We start from the raw sequence: 21,941 nt of genomic DNA, 5'->3' as shown, positions 1-21,941 counted from the left end.
ATGTCTTGGATCATCAAGCAACAGCAGATTACTCGTGAAATTCAACTTGTAAAATGCAACATAAAGCTGCTACAGGCTGAGATAATAATGCGTTTGGTAATTACAAACTCCCCCGTAAAGATCCCCTCCAGACAGACATAATTCTTTTTCCAAAATGCGTTGCTCAATATATATTCTCATGTAAGTTTGGCAAACTAAATAATGAGCTGCTTTCTTTAATCTCTGGCTTGGCTCTGGATTGTTGCTCTTGTATTCATGTCTCTTCATGTCCCCTTTTGTGTCATTGAAAAATCTTGCCCTGATGCATGTCGCGATGTAATTGCTGACACTATTTTTGGCACTGTGACATTTTACATTTCTCTAACTGAGTTTGATCAGTTTTCCTAATTATGCATACCCTGTTGGTCTTGTTTGTGTGTGTGTGTGTGTGTGTGTGTGTGTGTGTGTGTGTTTATATATTCAGGAGTTTCACTACCGTCCACGGGGCTCTGACACCTGCCTGCCATGTGACTGCTACCCGGTGGGTTCGTTCTCGCGGTCATGTGACCCAGAGACAGGCCAGTGCCAGTGCAGGCCCGGCGTGATTGGCCGCCAGTGCAACATATGTGACAGCCCCTTCGCTGAGGTCACGAATTCAGGCTGTGAAGGTGAGAAGGCTTGTGTATATCCTTTATTTCAGACATTTGCATTTCAAAATGACTCTGGTTTACCCATCAGGAGGCTATATTATGCATTCGTGAATTTGTTCATGTGCTCAGCATCACATCTGAGACACTGCAGATTGGATAAAAAAAAAAAAACTGTGTGAAATTAAGCATCTTACAGCTGCATTGTGCATGCTCATAACAGTAAGTTGCCCAGCAGGAGGTACTAAGATTGCTTGTCAAAACAACATATTTGTTATTGACTCGGGGACAGAAACATTTGTAAAATGACTTTTTCTTCCAACTACTTTATTTTGATGGATACAATCTTGCAGCCTCCTGGTGGTTTAAAGAATCAAATGATTGACAAAAATGATCTGCTTTTGAACAGTAGTTTGCAAAGCTGGATTTAATATTAAGGCTGTGGTAGGCACTTATTTTTGGCGTTATTGGGCAGAAATACCATAATAATCTTTTAGCGTATTGTAATTCCAGTGGTCTCAGAGAAAACTGTCCTGTTTAAAGACAATGTAAAATATGTCAAGATGGATTTGAAACCAAAATTCAGACTGAGTCAATTATCTATGGAGACATTTGTTTCAAATGAATGATACAAATGAGGAACTACTGAGGTTCCACCGTATTTAATTATAACTGTGTTACAGGATTTCAGTTTCTTCTTTTATTCTGTCCTTCACAACTGCGTTTGTCAAACTTGTGTCCGAGCCTTGAAATAACAAAGAAACCGTTGATTATATTTATCTTCTATTTAACATCTTCCAGTCAATTCTAGGTATCTGTTGTTGTCTTCTGTGCAGCGTTGCCACTTTCCATTTTCCATCTTGTAATTGCTTCCTTTAATTTGAAGCTGCTATTTTATTCTCTCGCATTCATTTTCATTTTCTATACTGCAAGTCAAAAGAAAAAAATGTCCACATTATCAGGGACTTATTGTTATGTTCTTAATTGAAAAGTTCATCAAACTGATAAGGATGATTTTGAAGAATGTTCTTTCTCTCTGCAGTCATTTATGATGGTTGTCCAAAAACCATCACTCAGGGGATCTGGTGGCCTCGGACCAAGTTCAACCTGCCTGCCGCAGTGCCCTGCCCCAAAGGCTCCGTCGGTCCGTACACACTCATACACAGTAACATGAGTGCATTCAGACACATAGATATGGATATACTCACATACTGCCTAATGTCAGTTTTGAACTTTAGTTTAATCTATATATGCCATGACCTTGTAAAAGACTTCCTGTTTCTCCTCCTTACAGGTGCAGCCATCAGACACTGTGATTTAGAGAGAGGATGGCTGGAACCAGACCTTTATAACTGCACCTCCCCTCCATTTGTGGAGCTCAATGCCGCTGTATGTAGTCCAATATCATTAAACACATGTCTTCATGGGTCCCAAAACCTGTCCTTTGAAAAGTGCTGAATCCTGGCCAAATCTAAGATGTACCAATCAATTAAAAAAGTGGTTAACCCTCCCTGTTGCTGATAAATGATTTGTTTGTCACCTTATCCAGCTCCAAACTGTTTTGAAAACCCTATGTTGGTAGTTTGTTCTCAACTTGTAAATTCAAAACTCCCATTACAGGAGTCTGATGTTTCTTTTTTAGAACAAAGAGATGTATTGGCATTTTGTGGCAGCAATGCCCAGAAAGAGGGATAGAGGTGGACAAGGTTGTGGACCCAGGAGACTGGTAGTAGTCCTCCTGTTTAAACAAATATACAAGGTTGGGTAGAACATGATTTAATGCGGACATTGTATATGTGTAAGCAACTTTAAATTAACTAGAGGTACAGAACAATGCCTCTTTGTAGACATGCTGTAGTGCTTCTATACATATTAGTATTGTCATATTAAATCCCAGTAATTCTTAAATACGTGTAAAAAGGGGGTAAATGAACTTTTTCATGTTTTGTTGGTGTCTGTATGTTTAGCTCGATTCTCTGGAGCGTAATGAGACAGAACTGAACACAATCATGGAGAAGAAACTTGCCCACCAGCTCCGTGACGTCACCGAGGCAACCGCCCGACTCTACGGCAACGACTTGCAGATCACCGAACGGCTGCTGTCCCGCCTCCTGACCTTCGAGACCCAACAGAGCGGCTTCGGACTCACCGCTACTCAGGACGCACATTTTAATGAGGTAAAAAAAAAAAAACACATGATTCAAATATTCTTTTCAGTTTTTACCAAACACAGACTCTCTGTGTGCTTTACTCTGACATTTGTTTATACCTTTCCGTAGAAGGGTGAGAGCAGTGAGAAGTGGGGGCAGGTGTACAGCTAAAGCCTTCAGAGTTTCTTACAGTGGCATACAGTGGAATATATAAAGACATACAGTATTTGTCATTAACTAGGGATGTTGCTTTTTTGTGAGAAAGAGGTTAGACATTGTCGAATTTGTAGTTGTATTAATGTTTTGATGATTAAAAATGCTCACATTTAAACCTCAAATATCAGTGAGAGATACATTGCAAATTATGTTTATTTATTGTGTCAATTTTACAGCTATATACTAACTATGCTAAATATACAGCTACGTTTTGGACAGACTTAATTGGCATCGTTAACCAAGACTAGTGTAACCAACAAGCTGATTAACATTTTGGAATAGTAGTTTATGGAGAGAATCTCCAACCACAGATTTTGGGTCTGATATTCTATCATCACAAATGGCTATCTTAATGATTAATATGATATTTAAGTTATTTTAAGGAATAAGCCAGATTTCCACTCTATATTACTTCTACCAGCAACCACGAATCTGCACAGAATCTGCCAGAAGACATAAAATAGCTGCTGTTATTTAAAACAGTCGATTTGATTGATGTAGTGTACCTTTTATGGGGTACAGACCCATTGACGAACTCGTACAATGAGATGTCTTTTCTCTGAAATGGGAAGTAATGTTGCTATGGCGATGCAGTGACAGTAGCTCATGAAATATTGCAACATGTCATCTCCCCATATTAACTGACAGAGTCTCATTTTACCTGATAGGACGGCTTCAGTTGAGGATGCAGGAGCTGACACAGGATCATTTTAGCATGTTGGTGTTTTGACATGAAGGCACTAACCGAGATCTCTATCTCATTTTTATATAAATATTTAGCTTATACATCAAATTTGGCTGTCAAGAAATAAGTTGTCCATACATCACAAGTGGCTGAAGATATTAAATAAAACCGCCATCTTACCTCTAAAGCTAGTGTTTCAATTTACTGACTCGTGTGTCAGTAATTGACAAATTGCTAGTCACTATGGAAACAGTGATGTGAAATTGACACGCTGGTGATTGTGTACATATATCTTCATTCATGAAGAGAATTTTAATATCATGTCTTGGTAAAATATAATAAGTCAGAACCTTTCTCCCCTGTCATTCATACACACATTGTTACACATCGCTACTATACACAGCTAGTAGTTATAAGAGTAATAGTAGTAGTAGTAGTAGTAGTAGTAGTAACAGTAGTATTTCTTTAAATTCAGTGGGTAAAAGGGAGGAGTGTATCTATCCCTCTGAGGTGAACAATTAAATAAAAAGCAGGATTTAATACACACTTGTTGCACAAGCTGAATTCCTACACACTGTGGCTCCAGTTTTGCTGCTGTGAACAAAAGGGAAAGGACGCCATCCTGTGTAAGTGTTTCTTTACTCCCTTTTCTTACAAACAGCATCTGTCATGGGCTGATTAATTAAATACAATCTAATTAATAACCAATCTTACATTTGTTTTTGTTTCATAAAAATGCATTCCTAACCAATCTTAAATGAACAAGAACATTTTATTGGGGCACTCAAAAGCATCACAGTTCAATACATTATCTTTGGCTAACAAGGACAGTTGCTATAGCAACACAGCAGTAGCCTTAATGAGATCCTATATGGAGTGAAATGAAAACCTTTTCCTGCCTGGCATTTCACTGACGTTTCACCTCACCTGACAGTAAATCAGAAATATGGCCATTAGGGTTTAACATTTGGTTTGCTGGTTTACAGCAACAGAAAGCAGCTGTATGTTGCCACAGTACTACAGTTATGATTTGTATTGTCATTTTGCAGTTTCCAGAAAACAATAACCTGAACTCGCCTCACTTGTAACCTCAACCTCTTGCTCTAAAACAGTCGTGCTGGCTACATCTCATCATCTAGAGTTAATGAAGCAGCTATGCTTTACCCTGGCACCACTGATGTGTAGCTGCAGACAGCCCATTTTTTTCTCACCAATAAAAAAAGATATAATATATCTGGTAACACTTGTAACCTCACTTTTAACAGCAGCTATTAGGCTGCACGAACAGGTAATGTGGAACACTGTTACTATAGTAACTCAGCAGTGGTAACAGAGCCCTGTGGCTGCAGGACAAACAAAGGAAGGCAGGGAGGGAAGTAGAGTTTTTGCATCAGGAATGTAGCAATGATTGGAAAAAGAAATCGTTCATGTTCAAGCTGTGATCAGATCCATCTGGAGACTACTGCACCTCCAGATAGGGTACACAACACAACATAGGGGTAGATCTGGTACACAGCAAAAAATGTGCCAAATGGGTTTTAAAATGAGGGAGAGAAATTCAGATATTACACGTTCTATAATATGTAAACATTTGGCATTTGTTGTGACTCCAGTGTACTGCACAATGGTCCAGAAAGGTTGGTTATGTAATTGTTTTCATAGTGGGATCTCTATAGCATAAATAAAGGGTAAGAAGAGAAAGGGAATTCATTTCATAGAACATTTTGAAAAAAATGTGTGATAAAAAAAAAATTAATTAGTTCCAAATAGGATTTGGATATGACGTTTTGCACATATAAACTGTTTGTTGAACTGATCGGGCTAGCATTATGTTCCAACCTGTCATCCATGCTGCCTCTCAGTCAGCCTTTGTGTGCCGCTTTCTCAGCCAGTAATCCTGTCATCTGCTGCCTCTTTAAAACTCACATCTCTGTCCTTTTGTTTGCCTCCATTGTTTTTCACCCTTTTTCTTTTAAATAGATAAATACAGGCTATATGAGCTCTTGCAGTGTACAGCCTGATTGGGTGTGGAGCTTAACACCCACCATTACATTTTTTTCATTAAGAAATATTGGCTTATTTTCAATCTTAGTAATACAGTATATTTGAGTTCCTGATTTTCTCTAAACAAGACCACATGCTCAGAGGAAGCCATTAATGGAAACTGGACTGTGTATGTTTATACAGTCTAGGGTTTAATGTGATTTTTAAGAAAGCAGAAAGCATGGTTGCATGTTTACTTAAAACAAATATGTATTCATAGCAGTGTTTTTGACATTTTTAAGTTAAAAACTTTGTAACAAATCAATAAAAAAAACTTAGGCATCTGTCTCTCGTGATCATCCATTATTGTCTCCTGCTTCCAGACACCGCCTACCAAGAGCCTGGGTCTGGCCGAGGTTTCTCCCTAAAAGGGAGTTTTTCCTCGCCACTGTCGCACTAAATGCTTGCTCTTGGGGGAATTACTAGAATTGTTGGGTCCTTGTATATTATAGTGTGGTCTATACCTACTCTATCTGTAAAGTGTCTTGAGATAACTCTTGTTATGATTTGAAACTATAAATAAAATTTAATTGAATTGAATTCCAACAATCACTTTTTCTCGCTACCATTTTCCATTTCATCACATCTATCTTGTTTGTTTCTTCTCCACCTTTCTCTCTGTTTCCTGCATCTCTGAGCCAAGCTTAAGCTTCTTTCTATAGCGTTTTCTCTCACTTTCTCTTTTTTTCTCTCCTTGCCACTTACTTATCCACAATCCCTGTTTCTGATATTCCCTTCCTCTCCCTCTACAATTCACTATGTTCTTCCTACTTCAGACTTTAAGGAAGTATATTGAGCAACCCCCCTCTCTTTCTTTCTCTCTCTCTCTATCTCTCTCTCTCTCTCTCTTTGTTTAGAACATTTTGCAAGGCTGTGTAGTCTAGACTATATATAACAGGTTTCAATCCAGAATCACAAACTTTTCATGAAAAGCATGGAAATGGAGGCACTGTGCATAAATGGCAACATGACTGCGGCAAAACGTATTGTTGTGTATAATTGGGGTCAAGTCTTGTTTGGATGTTATTTTTTAGCTCTGTTAACAATTCTCCCCATGTTCTTGTGGTTCCCGGTCACAGGAGCCTGACAAAAGGCTTGACAATAAGGCTTTTTCAGATTTCTTGTCTCTTCAACCAGAAACCATAACAAACTCAAGTTCTGTCTTTCTCGTTTTTGGCTCTCTCTATAAGGCTTTACTGTCTGCATCTTCAGATTCATTGGAATGTTTAAACTGGTGTCTGCCCAGAAAAAAAGATCCCTTTTCTTCATATCTTCTAAGTCTCTTTCCCTTTCCTGATCCAGGATGTTGACGCATTTGTTACTTTTTCTATCTTCTATCTTATTTTTTTCTTTCTTCTTCTCAAATACACATGCACTTATGGTCACTGACTCCTCAGAAATGATAAACAGAAGCACCTGTGAAAAAGCAGATCACCACCACTACCTAATTGTTCATCTTTCTGCTACTTGCAGAACATTGTGCGGGGCTGCAGTGTGCTATTGGGTCCTGGTACCTCTGGGCTTTGGCGGGCTCTCGCTCAGAGTCAAAACCACATCCCGGGTGGCGGTCCAGCCGAGCTGACGGAGCTGCTGGAACAGTACGCCCAGAATCTGGCCCAGAACATGAAGCTCACCTACCTCAATCCTGTGGCGCTGGTTGCTCCAAACATAGGTGAGTTCAGAATGACTACACACACAGTCACATACATAATACAATAGCTTATATCTAACCAGACCCAATAAAAGAGCCTAGGACAGTAATACAATCTTAATCTTTACACGATTTGCAGCGTTTTTCTCATAATACTGTAAATCGCTGCTGTGAAATCAGCAAGAATGACTCATTGTAAAGCGGGAGATGAACACTGCTAATGCAAATGATGGTGGCACAGCCAGAGTGCTGGCAGCAGCACATGAATTTCACACACACACACACACACACACACACACACACACACACACACACACACACACACACACACACATCAACTAATGCTTCCAGCACACGCACACAAAACCCAAAGTGCTGTAGCACTGGCCAGCATTCATCAATCAATCACACACACAATCACACACATTCACACAATCAACAGTAACAGACACAAGCACGCACACAGACACACACACAGAGACACACACTGATAGTCTGGAGTTTGTTATTACTGAAGACCTCATAAAACTAATGAAAATGTTTATAAATACATTTTCTTAGCATTTACTGTGTATGAAAAGTGAGTTAGTTAACTCTCAGAAACACACACACACACACACACACACACACACACACGCGTACATCTGCACATTTGGCCATGTGCCCTGTGTCATTTAGTTTCTGGCATCCTGTCACTTGTACATTTTGCTCTTTTCCATGTGTTTCTGTCACTTTAGCAGTGTTTGTGATACTGTTAAACAATCTGTGCCACATACAACAGCAAGAGCCTGGTGTTGAAATAGCAACAGCAGCAGCTCTGGCAGGGATGAAGCCAGACAATGAATTTCACACTCAGTTAATGCTCTTAGCTACACATACAGATTGAATTTCTATAAAATACCATAAACCCAAAACTCATGAAACTCATCAAAGTTACCAACTAGTGAATCTTGCCTCACTAGCTTCTTCCAGTGTAGTTTGGTAATACAGTTAATCCCAGACCTGAAGAAAATATAAAATAGGCGTATCTGTCTTGGCCAACATGAACTGCCTGTTTTTATTTTTTTTCTATGTGACTCTGATCTCTTTCTTCTTTGACTGTATATGCTTCCTCTTTGGAATACATCTAAAATGCTGTTAGATAATTTTAAACTGACAGCCTGATGCCGAGCCCCAGACGGAGCACCTAGAATTAGCAGCTGCAGTGAAAGCAGAAATGCAATATAATTTCTTGTTCTTGTTTTCGGTCATTAAAATGCCAAATCTTCAATTTTATTTTACCAATAAACCATTTGTTTTTTCCATCCAAAAATGATTATGGAGTTTTAAAATTGGAAAACAGACTTTCTCCACACACCAACCGGACACACACACACACACACACACACACACACACACACACACACACACACACACACACACACACACACACACACACACACACACACACGTAATTATTGAGTGATCTCTCTCCTCTCTTTGTATTGAGTGCTGTTTCACTTCTGTTTGCTTGGTCAAGTGTTCACTCATTATTGGACACTCCACATTGACTATGTACTTCCTGTTTGCCACCCCATTACCCATAATACGACAGTTACTGTGTGTGTGTGTGTGTGTGTGTGTGTGTGTGTGTGTGTGTGTATTCTTGTTTAACTATATTCGTGGGGTCCAAAAAACCACAAGTTGAAAGGGCTGTTTGAGGGTTAAGACTTGGTTTTATGATTAGGGTTAAAATAAGGTTATGGTTAGGGTTAGGGTAAGGGTTAAGGTTAGGCATTTAGTTGTGATAGTTAAGGTTAGGGTAAGGGGCTAGGGAATGCATTATGTCAATGATGGGTCCCCACAAAGATAGTGAGACGCACTATGTGTGTGTGTGTGTGTGTGTGTGTATTTGGTATTGGCTCTTCACACTCTCAAATGAGATTAAATGGGTTTATTGACACAAGCAGTTTAGGTTTCCCCTTAAATTGTATATAAAAAGGGAAATTAGTTGTCTTAGTTGTGTTAAGAAAAAGAAAATTAACGAATTTAAGTAAAATTGTCAAATGTGATTTCCAGCTGTCAGAAAGCTGAAAGACCACTTACTAGCTTGTCAAGCTTTGGACCAATTAGAAAATGGTGGTTATGGTTATGGTCAAATGTTTTATCAACCGTTGATTTAGGAGGTCTTAAATGTGCTGTTGGAGCTGCAGGTTTAGTCAAAATAAATTATTACCAATTTAATTTTGAGACGTTAGTATTATTACCATAAACAGAAGGGTGGATTGATTAATGTTTTTGTGTGACATGAGGTCAGACATGGCAAGAAATCTGCTTCAATGCTTAATGGCATAAAACAGGATAAGGGTGCTGTTCTTCCAGTGGAAAAATAGCTAACTTTAACAGTTTCTCACAATGTCAGATGCTGGGAGTAGTGAAGGGGTAATGAAAAAATCACTTTCAACTTGCCGATCCTGTATTTAGCAAAGAAACTAAATGTATAATGAATAATGAAGCAACAGTAACTGGTTTACTGTAAAAGTCTGCACTTTTTTCAAGAAATGTTATGAAATATTGAAATATTATAATAATGAAATATTCTGCAGGCATTTAGGTGAATCAGTGTTTTAAGTTAAGCACCCTGAAGAAGGCCCTGAATCTTGAATGAATGAATTCAAGATTGAATCATGTTCATCAGGATGTTACTTAACTGGCCCAGTTAAGTAAGTACCGAAATGTGTGTACCAGAAACATTATATATTATTGAGGTTTGCGATCTTATTAATTAAATAGGTAGTTACTACTGAACTTGCAAGTAAAAACTGAGCACTTCATCATTTTAACAAAGATAAAACACAGGTTAGCCTTTAACAACTACAAGTCCCATGATGCTTTGTGTGTGTGTGTCTGTGTGTGTGTGTGTGTGTGTGTGTGTGTGTGTGTGTGTGTGTGTGTGTGCGGTATATGGTACATTATGTTAAATGTTACCAAGATAATAGTCGCTTTATCATTTTTTTAAATGATAGTGTGCTCAACTGTACTATCCAATACAGTAATAGATAGTCATTTATCTTACAATATGGACCTATAACATAAATCTTCTATACAATTGTATAGCAAGGTCTCATAATTAAGTGGTCAATAACATTTTCCTGTTTATGTTTTCTGCAAATTCCCCAACACCTGCCACTTATGTGAGACAACAAAGTTGTGTGTTCATGTGTGTTTATTGCTGCCTGTTTGTTTGTCAGTCATGAACCTGGACCGTGTGGAAAACCAGACCCATGTGCGGCGGCGTTTCCCTCGTTACCACACCACCCTGTTTCGTGGCCAGACATTGTGGGATCCCAACACCCATGTGTTATTGCCCCCTGCTGCCCTGGTGCCACAACGACAGCAACAACATCAACAACACAACTGGAAGGAGAAGGAACGGACAGAGAAAGAGCGTAAGAACAGGCACACACATATAAAATGAATGGCTGGAGCGTGTAAGGGGCTGAAACTAAGAGAATATACTCACACAGACTTCTCCATTTCAGCCTTGGCCCCTCAGAACGCTGCTCCTGCCGCTGTCAGTATCTCAGCCAATCAGACAGGAGAATACACTGCAGCCAGACGCACTGTTTCAATGCCAGAGCCTCCCATCACCATCGTCATCATGCTGATATATCGCAGTCTGGGCAGCGCCCTCCCTCCCAAGTACCACACAGACCGACGAGGAGTGAGGTGGGAATCAATCACACTCAGAACAATAACAATCTGATTACAGCAGCTGTCTGAACACTCTAAGGAAGAAAGCAACAGGATATAGAAATCCGGATAACCCATGTATCTTTAGCAACAGTAAACCAAAATTGCTTTTATATAACAGGAGCATCAAATCATTAGAAACACATTCTTCTCAGAATATCGTTATCTTTAATCATAAACAGCAACTTGCCAAATAAAAAAAGAAATCCAAAAATTATAAGAAATGCCATTAATCACTTTGTCTATAAAATGTGAAAAAAAACAGGGAAAATGAAAAGGTAACATCTCCAAATTGCTTATTTTGTCCGACCAACCCCCAAAAATATTCTATTTACAATTATATGAAACAGACAAAAAAGCTGCAAATCCTCACATTTGATAATCTGGAATTAGAAATGTTTTTCATTTTTACTTGATGAGTACCTTAAACGATAAATTTATGATCAAATTGTCGTTGGTTTTCTGTCAGTTAATATAGACTAATTGCTTCAGCATTATTTCCGATATCACATACTTGTCATCCGTTTTCTCTCTCTCTTTCTATCATGGTATCTTTGCCTCTTTCTCTCTCTCCCCCTATCCTCCAATGCCTCGACCTCACCTCACCTCTGGGCTTAATTACAAAGTAACAAACTGTCCAGTTTTTAGTAGGTGTCAATAATGTCTGGTATACCAGTTTCGTTCCTCTCTGCTCACCTTGTCTTTGCCTTTTTTTACCGTCCTTACCAGGACATCAAACTCTGCTTTCTGTCTTATCTGGTAGAGGTACAGTAACTCTGCACTCTCTCTGCCTCAGGCTTCCCAGACACCCGGTAATGAACTCCCCAGTGGTCAGTATCTCTGTCTACAACAACCAGACGTTTGTGGGCGGACACTTAGACCAGCCCATCCTGCTTGAGTTCAAGCTGCTGGAGACGGCCAATCGCAGCAAGCCACTGTGTGTGCAGTGGAACCACAGCAGTCCGTGAGTACAGATTACACTTGTTTATATATTCCTACACACACACTGTACATTAGGGCAGTATTGATAATCACACTGTATTGATACTGTTTACACAAATGAAATTCAATAACTTTACACTATCTTTATAAATAATACTTTTATGATTATGATTTATGTATATTTTGAATGCATTACACTTTTTTGTTTTAAGTCCTCTACATGTTGTAAATATGTGTAATGAATGTACATATCTGTATGGTGCAGTGTCGAGACACATTCACAGGGAGCTAACAGCAAAAATACTATCCACGTTTATTGTGTTGTAAAACATCTGAATGTCTTTTTGCAATTCATAAAATGTGTCATGTGTCATAAAAATATAATGTTAATTTGATGAGTCTGGTTTTTGTCTTGTTTGCTTATAAGTAGGAGTGGCAAAAATAATCGATTCTTAGATGCTTCGCGATTCTCTCTAGAACGATTAGATGCTCAATGCAGATAAGTTAATTATATATATATATGTATTTTTTTTTTTTATGTGTTGATTTTTATTTAAAAGTTACTGTCTCCAGACAAGTACAAATCAGAAAACAGATTGAAGACTGTAAGAGGATGGGATAAGGTACAACAACTTAGAGTTTAGGCAAGACTGCAGAAAAAAAACACACAAAAATGGCCAAAAGGAAGAAAGAAAATTAAATTTTGTATATATACACATGATCTAATAAGACATACAGTACATAAAATAATTAGGCAAAACACATATAGGCTGTTCATCTACTTTATCACATGACATCTGACCACCTCATGTTTCATGTTCTAAGAAGCCAATTATCCACTTTTAAACATGACTGAGCCTCTGACATGGAAGATTACTGTGAGAGAAGGTGACTTCAACAAGCATGTTTAAGGCTTAAGAATGGAATGACTACAAAATAAAAACCTCAGTAGACAAAACATTTCATTAAAACGTGTGTGACAAATATATGTCAAAATCTAAGCTTTGTCTAGCTGCTTTGTCTAGGAAGTGATTAGCAAACTGAGTAGTAGACTCAGATTTATATGTATATTTAAAAAAATCACGCATGGAAATGTACATAAAAAATGTGTAAAAAAATTGTTGCATTGATCATCGGTGTAGAATCGAATCATTAGCCTCTGAATCGGAATCGAATCATGAGGTGCAAAGAGATTCCCACCCCTACTTATAACTATGAAATATATTCAATATCTGACTTTCTGGCTCTGGATTTATGACCACCCTTGTTATAACCAATAACAATAATGATGGTTCAGTTCCATGAAGTGTCCAAGTAAGCCATGCCAGTGAGCCAGCATGCCCAATATCAGGACCTCGAAACTGCAAATATTAAATCACACTTCTAGACTTAAATACAAGCTGCAAATGTGGAACGTTGTTTACTTTACTAGTCCTGCTAATGCTGATGGATCATAAACACACATATTTTTGCACATAGGATACAGTTAGTCTTTTTCATGTCTTTGTGTATGCACATCTTTTATTCCTCTCTCTCTCTCTCTCTCTCTCTCTCTCTCTCTCTCTCTCTCTGCAGGTATGAGATAGGAGGTTGTTGGACAGTCAGGGACTGTATGGTGGTGTACAGGAACACCTCACATGTCCGCTGTCAGTGCCAGAGACTGGGCACCTTCGGCGTGCTGATGGACAGTTCACACAGAGAGGTTAGTGATCCGTCAGTGAAAACTATATATATATATATATATATATATATATATATATATCCCACATATTTTATAATCATATATTTATAATCATTTAATGAATATGCCTCTCTATCATAATGAGGCTTGTAGTGGATTAATTGTACGTCTCCTATCATTGATCCTGCTTGTTGTGTCGGTTTTTCTTCTTTTTTCATTTGAACATCTCAGCTGGTAATTGCTGGATTTAATCGGTGTAAAAGTTTGAAATCCCAGAGAATGAAATCCTGCCTGACATTCTGAAAGCTAAAGGAAGCCTTGTTATAGCTGTAGAAGATTTTCACGGTTTAATGCAAACCCCCTGCCCATCGCACCCCTGCATACTAAGTGATGTTTTATCAGATCTTGAAGTTTGAGGTGGGAAACTTGTGGCATCAGAAACCTCATGGCTTATGATGAATTTCAAGTTTTACATTTCTCCAAATATGGATAGTTTACATTGAATTAATCACTTTTAGCATCCCCATTAGTCCAGAGCAATGGGAAGAGGAGTATCCCATTTCCATTAATTTGCCCAAACACAAAAGCCTGGAGGTGTTTGTTATGTTTACTGGCGGGTGTGAAGCAAATGCTTTCTGTGCATGCAAAGTAGAGGATGGACCCGACGGGCCGGGCCCGGACAGATATTTAGAAATGATGTTCGGGTTCGGGTCGGGCTCGGTCACATCAGTTCGATAAGGCATTGGACATTTTAAATTTAAAACAGCTTATTATGTAGGTGCGCCCTGTGTTAACGTGCACTTGTTGCCCCGTGTGCGCTGATGCGCTCATCTGTTGATATTTCCGAATGCCTTCCTACAGTTGCTTAATAAAAGCGGGCTTTCCACACAAACAAACGTACATGTGTCAGAATGAGAAAAAAACGAGTGTTGGGCTCGGGTCGGGCTCATACATAAATATCTTAATTCCTGTCGGGCTCGAGCCAGGTTCGGTTACTGCTCTGTCGGACGCGGGCCGGGCTCGGACAGAAAAATGAGGCCCGATTGCACTAATGCAAAGGCAGTGATGAATCGATTTTATGCTTTTGATACTCTGATTCCCCCTGCCAGAATAGATAGGTCTGCTAGGAGGGTTGGCCTGTTTGATTCATCAAGATAGATTCTTCTTTTCCTGTATGCTTTCTTTTATTTTTTCTTTCAAATGCTTTGAGACTTGTTCATAAATGAAATGATTTGTAGTTTAAATAGTTTGAATACAGAGATCCTTTGCCTCTCTCAATCCTTTAGAAGCCTTTAATATTTAGCATTACAAACCAGCTGGTATTCTGTGCAGTTGGACAGTGTTACATTTCCTGATTTTTTTGGATATTGATGTTTAAAAAAAAAGAAGTATTTTCATCTACTCCCACCAAAATGATATACATGTACATTCAATAATACCCTCTCTCCCTTCACGCATCTCTCTATGAGCAGCAGTTAGAGGGGGATCTGGAGACGCTGGCCCTGGTCACATACTCTTCTCTGTGCGTCTCCATGCTGGCCCTCCTCCTCACTGTCCTGGTGCTCTCATGCCTCCGAGGCCTCAAGTCCAACACCAGAAGCATCCATTCAAACACAGCGGCGGCCATGTTTTTGTCGGAGCTGGTGTTTCTGCTCGGGGTCAATCACACTGAACAACAGGTAAATACTGGTGGGGGGTTGTGGGCTTGTGTTTCTTTAGCCCTGTTCATTCTGTAATGTCTTTAGCTTCTTTGCCGTTCCTCCAGTTTCCAACTTGCAGCTTTGTGAATGAGCAAACATTTGCTTTACTTCATAATTGTCTCATTTTTAGCCACGTTTTGCAGATTTGAAGGTGTACTCACCTCCAAATTGTGGCTAGTAATTGGAAACTGCCTATGTCCTCCTTCACTGGTGCAGCTCTAATGAATATATCAAAACATCTGTCTTTTTATCTTACTTTTACTATTTACCCTCTGTATCACTCCGTACTGCTCACTTTGTGCCCCTGTACATCACGTGTTTTTTTGCTGCTTTTTTTTTCTGTAATTCCTCTTCCTATTATGCTAAATACTTTCTACATTTTTCCTCCTCCTCTGCCCTTATGTTCTTATGTTTCCTTCCTCTCTCCTGACAACTTTCTCTTTTTCTTTTGTTACATCACAAATGTGTATGTGTGTGTTTAAAGAGCAGCAAGTCTTGTAGAGAGGGCACTGCAAATACGTGCTCACTCAGCGTAAAATTCAATTAATTAAGCTGTATCCCCCACACTGTCAACTGTACGGCTCTTACAGTGGGACTGTTTACTTCTAGCTGAACAATATGTTCTCTAATTTATGTGCATCATGCTTGGAAGAGCATGTTAGTGCTTGCAGCGGTCGTGTGTGTTTGTTTGCACACTTGTTTTTACATGCTTGTGCGTATTTTAGTCTTTTTAGTGTGTAACTTGTAGTGTTTTGATTCCCTGTGTGTGTGTGTGTGTGTGTGTGTGTGTGTGTGTGTGTGTGTGTGTGAGAGAGTGTGTGGGAGTGTGGAATTCATTATCAGGCTGTATTCCTGCCACGGCTGCTTCTATTTCTGTATCATCTCTGGCTGTTGTTAGGAATTTGTACTGAGCTTCTTTTAACCTTAAAATCTGGGACGACTGCAAAAGTGCAACCAAGTATTCCACAATGTTTTCTAACGATTTCAAGTTTTTGAGGTAATACAGCCACTTAAGAAACTGTTTTGCTTGTTTCTGAATTCATCCTTAATTCAGAAAAACAGAGCTTCCTATTTTCGGAACTAATAAGCCAATGACTCATTCATTCAGAAAGACAGGGCCTGTTTAGATACATACATTGCAAGATCACCTGCAACCTACAATATTTGAATAGCTCACTGGGGTAATATCATCAACTTTAATGTGGGAGACCCTGGTTCGAATCCTGGACAGGGATTTTTTCCCAGCCACTTTACTGTTTCACTGAATCACTTTCCTGTTCAACTGAAACGCCTTACTGTTCAACTGAAATCCTCTCACGCGTAATACTGAAACGGGCTCACAAACACAACTGAAATGCTCTCATAAACACTACTGAAACACACTCACGTGCTATACTAAAACATTGTCGTATACACTATTGAGAGTGAATTCCTGTTTCCGTTGTGTATATGAGAGCGATTCAGTGTTGCGCGTGAGAGTAGGGCTGCAGCTATCGATTATTTTAGTAATCGAGTATTCTACCGATTATTCCATCGATTAATCGAGTAATCGGATAAGAAATACTTAGTAAGAAATACTTAGTAAACAGCAATAGTAAATATTTATTATTGCTGTGTACTAAAAAAAGGAAACCTGTCTTTTGTATATATACAAAAGACCAAATGTTAATATTTTTCACCCCCTTCCCCTTCTTGCCTCTGGCTCTTTGCACTGGATATGCAAAAGAGCTGTTCACTAAGCCCAGGTAAATGTGACTGTACAAAGCTTACAGCAAGGCTTTTCAACTACACTGTTCTGGGGGACACATTTTAAGAAGACTGAGAAAGAATAAAGAATGCAGACATCACCGGCATGATGACGTCATTCACGTGCATATTAAGTGGCCATGCTGGGAGGAGGAGCCGGTTTGTCTCCGGCAGCAGCTAAGTTTCCAAAGATTAGTAGCAAACTAATAAACAGTTAGACTACAAACCGACAGCTCTCGTTTTAGCTTGTTGGTAAAACATCGCTATTTGTAGAGTAGCATGCTGTAGGCTAGTTGTGTAAAACAGCGCGGTGGACGAGAGCAGCAGACGTTAGTTAGCTACCTTGTGTCGGGTTCGCTCCGTGGATGGATGAGTAGACTGGATGTTTTCTACAGAGATGATGTAGCAGTATGTTTGCGGCTTAAAATGACCCCAAACTTTCTGTCGTTTTATCTCGTCTGTCTCTTCTCGTAGACCCTCGCTATTTTCGTCTTCGTTCATTTGTAATCTGGGCCGTCAGTCTCGTGCATAGACAGTATATAAACGTCTTGTGTCCACAGAAGCGCCAACCTGTTGTGTGCGCTAGTAATTATCCTCCGTGCGGAAACACAGTGAGCCGTACAACCTTAATTACATTGATTTAACGAAGCTTCGAGGCAAAGAATTTTGCTTCGAGGATTTTTTGTAATCGAATTATTCGAGTTATTCGAGGAATCGTTTCAGCCCTACGTGAGAGCGTTTCAGTGGCGTTTATGAGAGCGTTTTCAGTAGCGTTTGAGTGTTTGTTTCAGTGGCGTTTATGAGAGCGTTTTCAGTAGCGTTTGAGTGTTTCAGTAGCATTTATGAGAGCGTTTTCAGTAGCGTTTATGAGAGCGTTTCAGTAGTGTTTATGAGCAATTCAGTTGTGTGTGCGTGAGGTTTCAGTATACTATGTGAGAGTATAATTTTTCACTAGTGTGTATGAAAGCATTTCACTAGAGTGTGTGAGAGCATTTCACATGTATGTGTGTGAGGTAATTGTGAATAATGTTCCAGATGGCCCTCACAATAGTACAAATAGTTTCTGTACTTATAAAACGAGGCATTAGAAAGTTTGTAACTACACCAGAAGTATATTTAAATAACACTTGCCTGATGGATATTCCTCTCGACTGCTACCGCTCCTCTCGGCTGCTACCGCGCTATAGCGCAGTAGTATCCATCAGGCAAGTGTTATTTAAATATACTTCTGGTGTAGTTACAAACTTTCTAATGCCTCGTTTTATAAGTACAGAAACTATTTGTAGTACTGTAGAAGTTTGGTATCATTCCGGGCATTATTAGTGGGGTAATTTACGAGATACAAACGTGGATCCATTATCGCCTGCACTAAGCTAACCAACTGATAACGCTAACTCGACCAATGTTATAACAAGGGAAAAAAGCTTATTGGGGGTTGTTTGGCTCGAGGTCAAGGTACAAAGCAGCCTAGGGTGAAATTACTCCGAACCATCACTTTAAGCCACAAAAGGATGGACATCTTGAGCCTTTTAAGCTTTAATCCTCCTCTCTGGTGTTTATATAGGTTAAGAACACATGAAGAAATCATACCATACCATTTGTTCTCACTTAAATTGGTTATACTTGGTATTCAAAGCATGGCTTTGAAAGATGGCTGTCAGCAGCCATCAATTTTAACTCACAAACCCGTTTTCAAGTTGTTGGTTTAGATTTGGTTTTTACTTCTGACAAACAGCCCAACAGTTATCTTAGAAGATGGTGACTTGCACTTTCAGATGTGTAGATGCTGTATTTTAGAGCCACTTGAGTTTGAATGGCATCTTTCTCATCTGGTTAAACAAAACAGATGGAAGGCCCCAGAGTTCAAGTAAACCACTTCAGACATGCTTGAATGCAGCCTGAGGGTAATTTCTCAGAAGGCTTAAAATGCTAATATTCTACATTATTCATGGAGAAGTTCAGCATTACTGTCAAACCAAACAGCATCACTTAACTGACAAAAGTGATTCATCTGCCCTGACAATAAGTACTGGGATTTATTCCTGATAATATACTGAAACCATCTATCTAAACCATGATATTGGATGGAGCTCAGATATTTATGTTTTAGCAGATTACACCATCTTTTAGCACTGATTTGACGTCCTCTCAGCATTCTTAGAGCGTCATCTGTGGCAATAAAGACAAAGTTTTCCATATCCATCATTACTGTTTTATGAATATTTCTAAAGATAAATAAATCAACCATGGACGAAGCTGACATTTTATCAATATCTCTCCTAAATGTATAGTATGATTCATAATATGTACTATTAATATAGTCTTTTAGCAAGATACTGAACTCCAAATTGCTGTGAATGTTAATCTGATGAGCAGGGGGCATCCTGTATTGTAGCCAAGGCCACCAGTGTATGAATATGTGTGTGTGGGTGCCTCAAGTGTAGAGCGCTTTGAGTGGTCGCTAAGACTAGAAAAGCGCTATAAACAATTCATTTCAGTGTTTCCTCTATGTTGATTTTATTGTGGCGGTGCGCCATGGCAAAATTTCTTCCGCCACGCTATCAGAAATAGGGCAAACGCAGAATAGTCACGGTTGCCTTTTAAATGATTCAGAGGTTATTGGGCACGTCCAGTTTAACTCCACATCTCAGTGTAGTTTATTGTCAACAGACCTGCCCCCACTGCTAAAAAAAATCCTAAAGGAAACTGCATTTACCAATTTACCATTTACAATTGGAGTAAATATGCTTCAACTGAGCTGATCATTCCCCTTAAAACCAGGAAACAAGTTAGGATTATCTTAATTTCTTGTAAATATTACAATATTTAAATATATTGTTACATAAACGCTTTCAGACTTTTACACACATAACTGCTATGACAACCACATTACCTGTTAGGGCGTTCTATACTATGTGTACTCATAATCGTAGTTAAGAATGCACTCTTGAGTGTTATTACTATAATTCAGCACATTAACAACATTAATTTACATTCATATCAGTTTTTTTTTTTTTTGCATATTTCCTGGAGACATAATTTAACACGCTGCCATAAACTCTGTTCATTAGTCATGTTGGTAATTAAATCAGGAATGCCTGTTTCTTCATCGCTGACACCTGCTGTGTTGTAATTTTGAGAGGCTTGTTGGTTGCTTGCCAAGACAAAAATCAATATGATTATAAAACGATTATAGTTTTTATTTTCTCACCATCTTTTCTTCACATTTTTTTCCCTATCTATCCTTCCTTTGCTTCCTTCCTGCTTCTCCTCTCATTCCTTTGTATTCTTTCTGCAATCTTTCCCTTGCTTCTTTCTCCTTCCTTCCTTTAATTATTCTCTTTCTCTTCCCCTTCAGTTCCTTTGCACAGTCGTCGCCATTCTCCTGCATTACTTCTTCATGTCCACGTTTGCTTGGATGTTCGTGGAGGGCCTTCATATCTACCGCATGCAGACCGAGCAACGCAACATTAACTATGGTGCCATGAGGTTCTACTACGCCATCGGCTGGGGCGTGCCCGCCATTATCACAGGTGACACACACACACACACAGACACATAAGATCTCTGTGATATTTGTCAGAAACATGTCAATGCATCCATGTACACATACAGTCAAACATGTCCTTGCCACATGTATACATTCATGACATCACATGGTCATGTATGTGCACAGACACACACATCACACATTTGCAATGAGTCTGGCTGTGTAGATAAGGTGTCCTATTGACACATGTATTAAACAGGTTTCTGTGACATTTTAATACAGAGATAGTAAAGCACACATGCACGCACACACACACACACACACACACACACACACACACAGGCTGCATGTCTTCTTCCTCCAGCTCAGAGGTGTTTAATCTGTCTGTCCGTCTTTATTTAGGCTCTTCCTGTCTCTCTTACTTTTGCTATTCAATTTAAAAAAATCTTTATACCCACGACTGTCAGAGCCTTGACAGGATCTTCTGGCATCATGGAGATGTAGTCTGGTTGCGTGGATAAATAAAAAATAACTTGCCATGATCAAACTGATACCTGAAAACCGCAGGCTCATTTAAAATAATGTTTTTATTAAGATACATTTGTTCTAACCTGAGAGAATCAGGTAGATATTAGTGTAGAATAAATACAAAATTGTTACAACATTGACTAATGTTAGATAGTTATATATCCGATGCATCAGTGATATAAATCAGTACTGGGAATTGATAAATATATTGAAAACATATATAGACATCTCTGAAGGCACACCAATGTAATCATACATTTACAGCCACTGTTTCCAAAGAGCTGAATACCTTCAACATGATGTTTTGTCACCTGAAATTATTATTTTAAAAAGAACTAATGATTAAGAAGATGAATACCTAACATTGACTGGGATGTGTTCTGCTATGTCTGTGACCTTTCCTGCGACTGTCATTCAGATAATTACATGCTGTCACATCCTGTACTACTCCTCTCTTCCTGAGTCATCTGACTGTGTGTCTCTGCACTGCAGGCCTGGCGGTGGGCTTGGACCCAGAGGGTTATGGGAACCCAGACTTTTGTTGGATCTCCATCTATGACAAACTCATCTGGAGCTTTGCTGGTCCTATAGCCATCGTCATACTGGTAACTGTCTCCCTGTCTTTCTGATATACTGTAGTTAATGTTAATGCTAATATATGCACTCAAACTTGAGTAAAAACTATAGTGTAAACAGGGATGTGATAGGGAATCGTAGGGTATACTGTTGATGAGTGTTCAGCTCATATGGT

At 39.1% G+C, this 21,941-nt stretch overlaps 1 protein-coding gene across 3 annotated transcripts in view; it reads left to right on the top strand.

Moving 5' to 3' along the window:
* Positions 1-21,941, top strand: part of celsr3 (cadherin, EGF LAG seven-pass G-type receptor 3) — a 112,335-nt gene that overhangs the window by 75,100 nt on the left and 15,294 nt on the right. For all 3 annotated transcript variants that reach the window (XM_031286484.2, XM_031286486.2, XM_031286483.2), the window contains 12 exons: positions 464-647; positions 1,669-1,770; positions 1,921-2,015; positions 2,594-2,803; positions 7,194-7,392; positions 10,602-10,799; positions 10,893-11,079; positions 11,900-12,067; positions 13,621-13,747; positions 15,199-15,405; positions 20,531-20,705; positions 21,683-21,795. In XM_031286484.2, coding sequence (XP_031142344.2) covers positions 464-647; positions 1,669-1,770; positions 1,921-2,015; positions 2,594-2,803; positions 7,194-7,392; positions 10,602-10,799; positions 10,893-11,079; positions 11,900-12,067; positions 13,621-13,747; positions 15,199-15,405; positions 20,531-20,705; positions 21,683-21,795 — 1,965 coding nt within the window. The remainder of the gene's footprint in view (positions 1-463; positions 648-1,668; positions 1,771-1,920; positions 2,016-2,593; positions 2,804-7,193; positions 7,393-10,601; positions 10,800-10,892; positions 11,080-11,899; positions 12,068-13,620; positions 13,748-15,198; positions 15,406-20,530; positions 20,706-21,682; positions 21,796-21,941) is intronic.

Source organism: Sander lucioperca, chromosome 12 (assembly GCF_008315115.2).
Source record: "Sander lucioperca isolate FBNREF2018 chromosome 12, SLUC_FBN_1.2, whole genome shotgun sequence".
Taxonomy (NCBI): Eukaryota; Metazoa; Chordata; class Actinopteri; order Perciformes; family Percidae; genus Sander; species Sander lucioperca.
The sequence above is the reverse complement of the archived record's forward strand: the minus strand, read 5'-3'. Positions and strand labels throughout refer to the sequence as shown.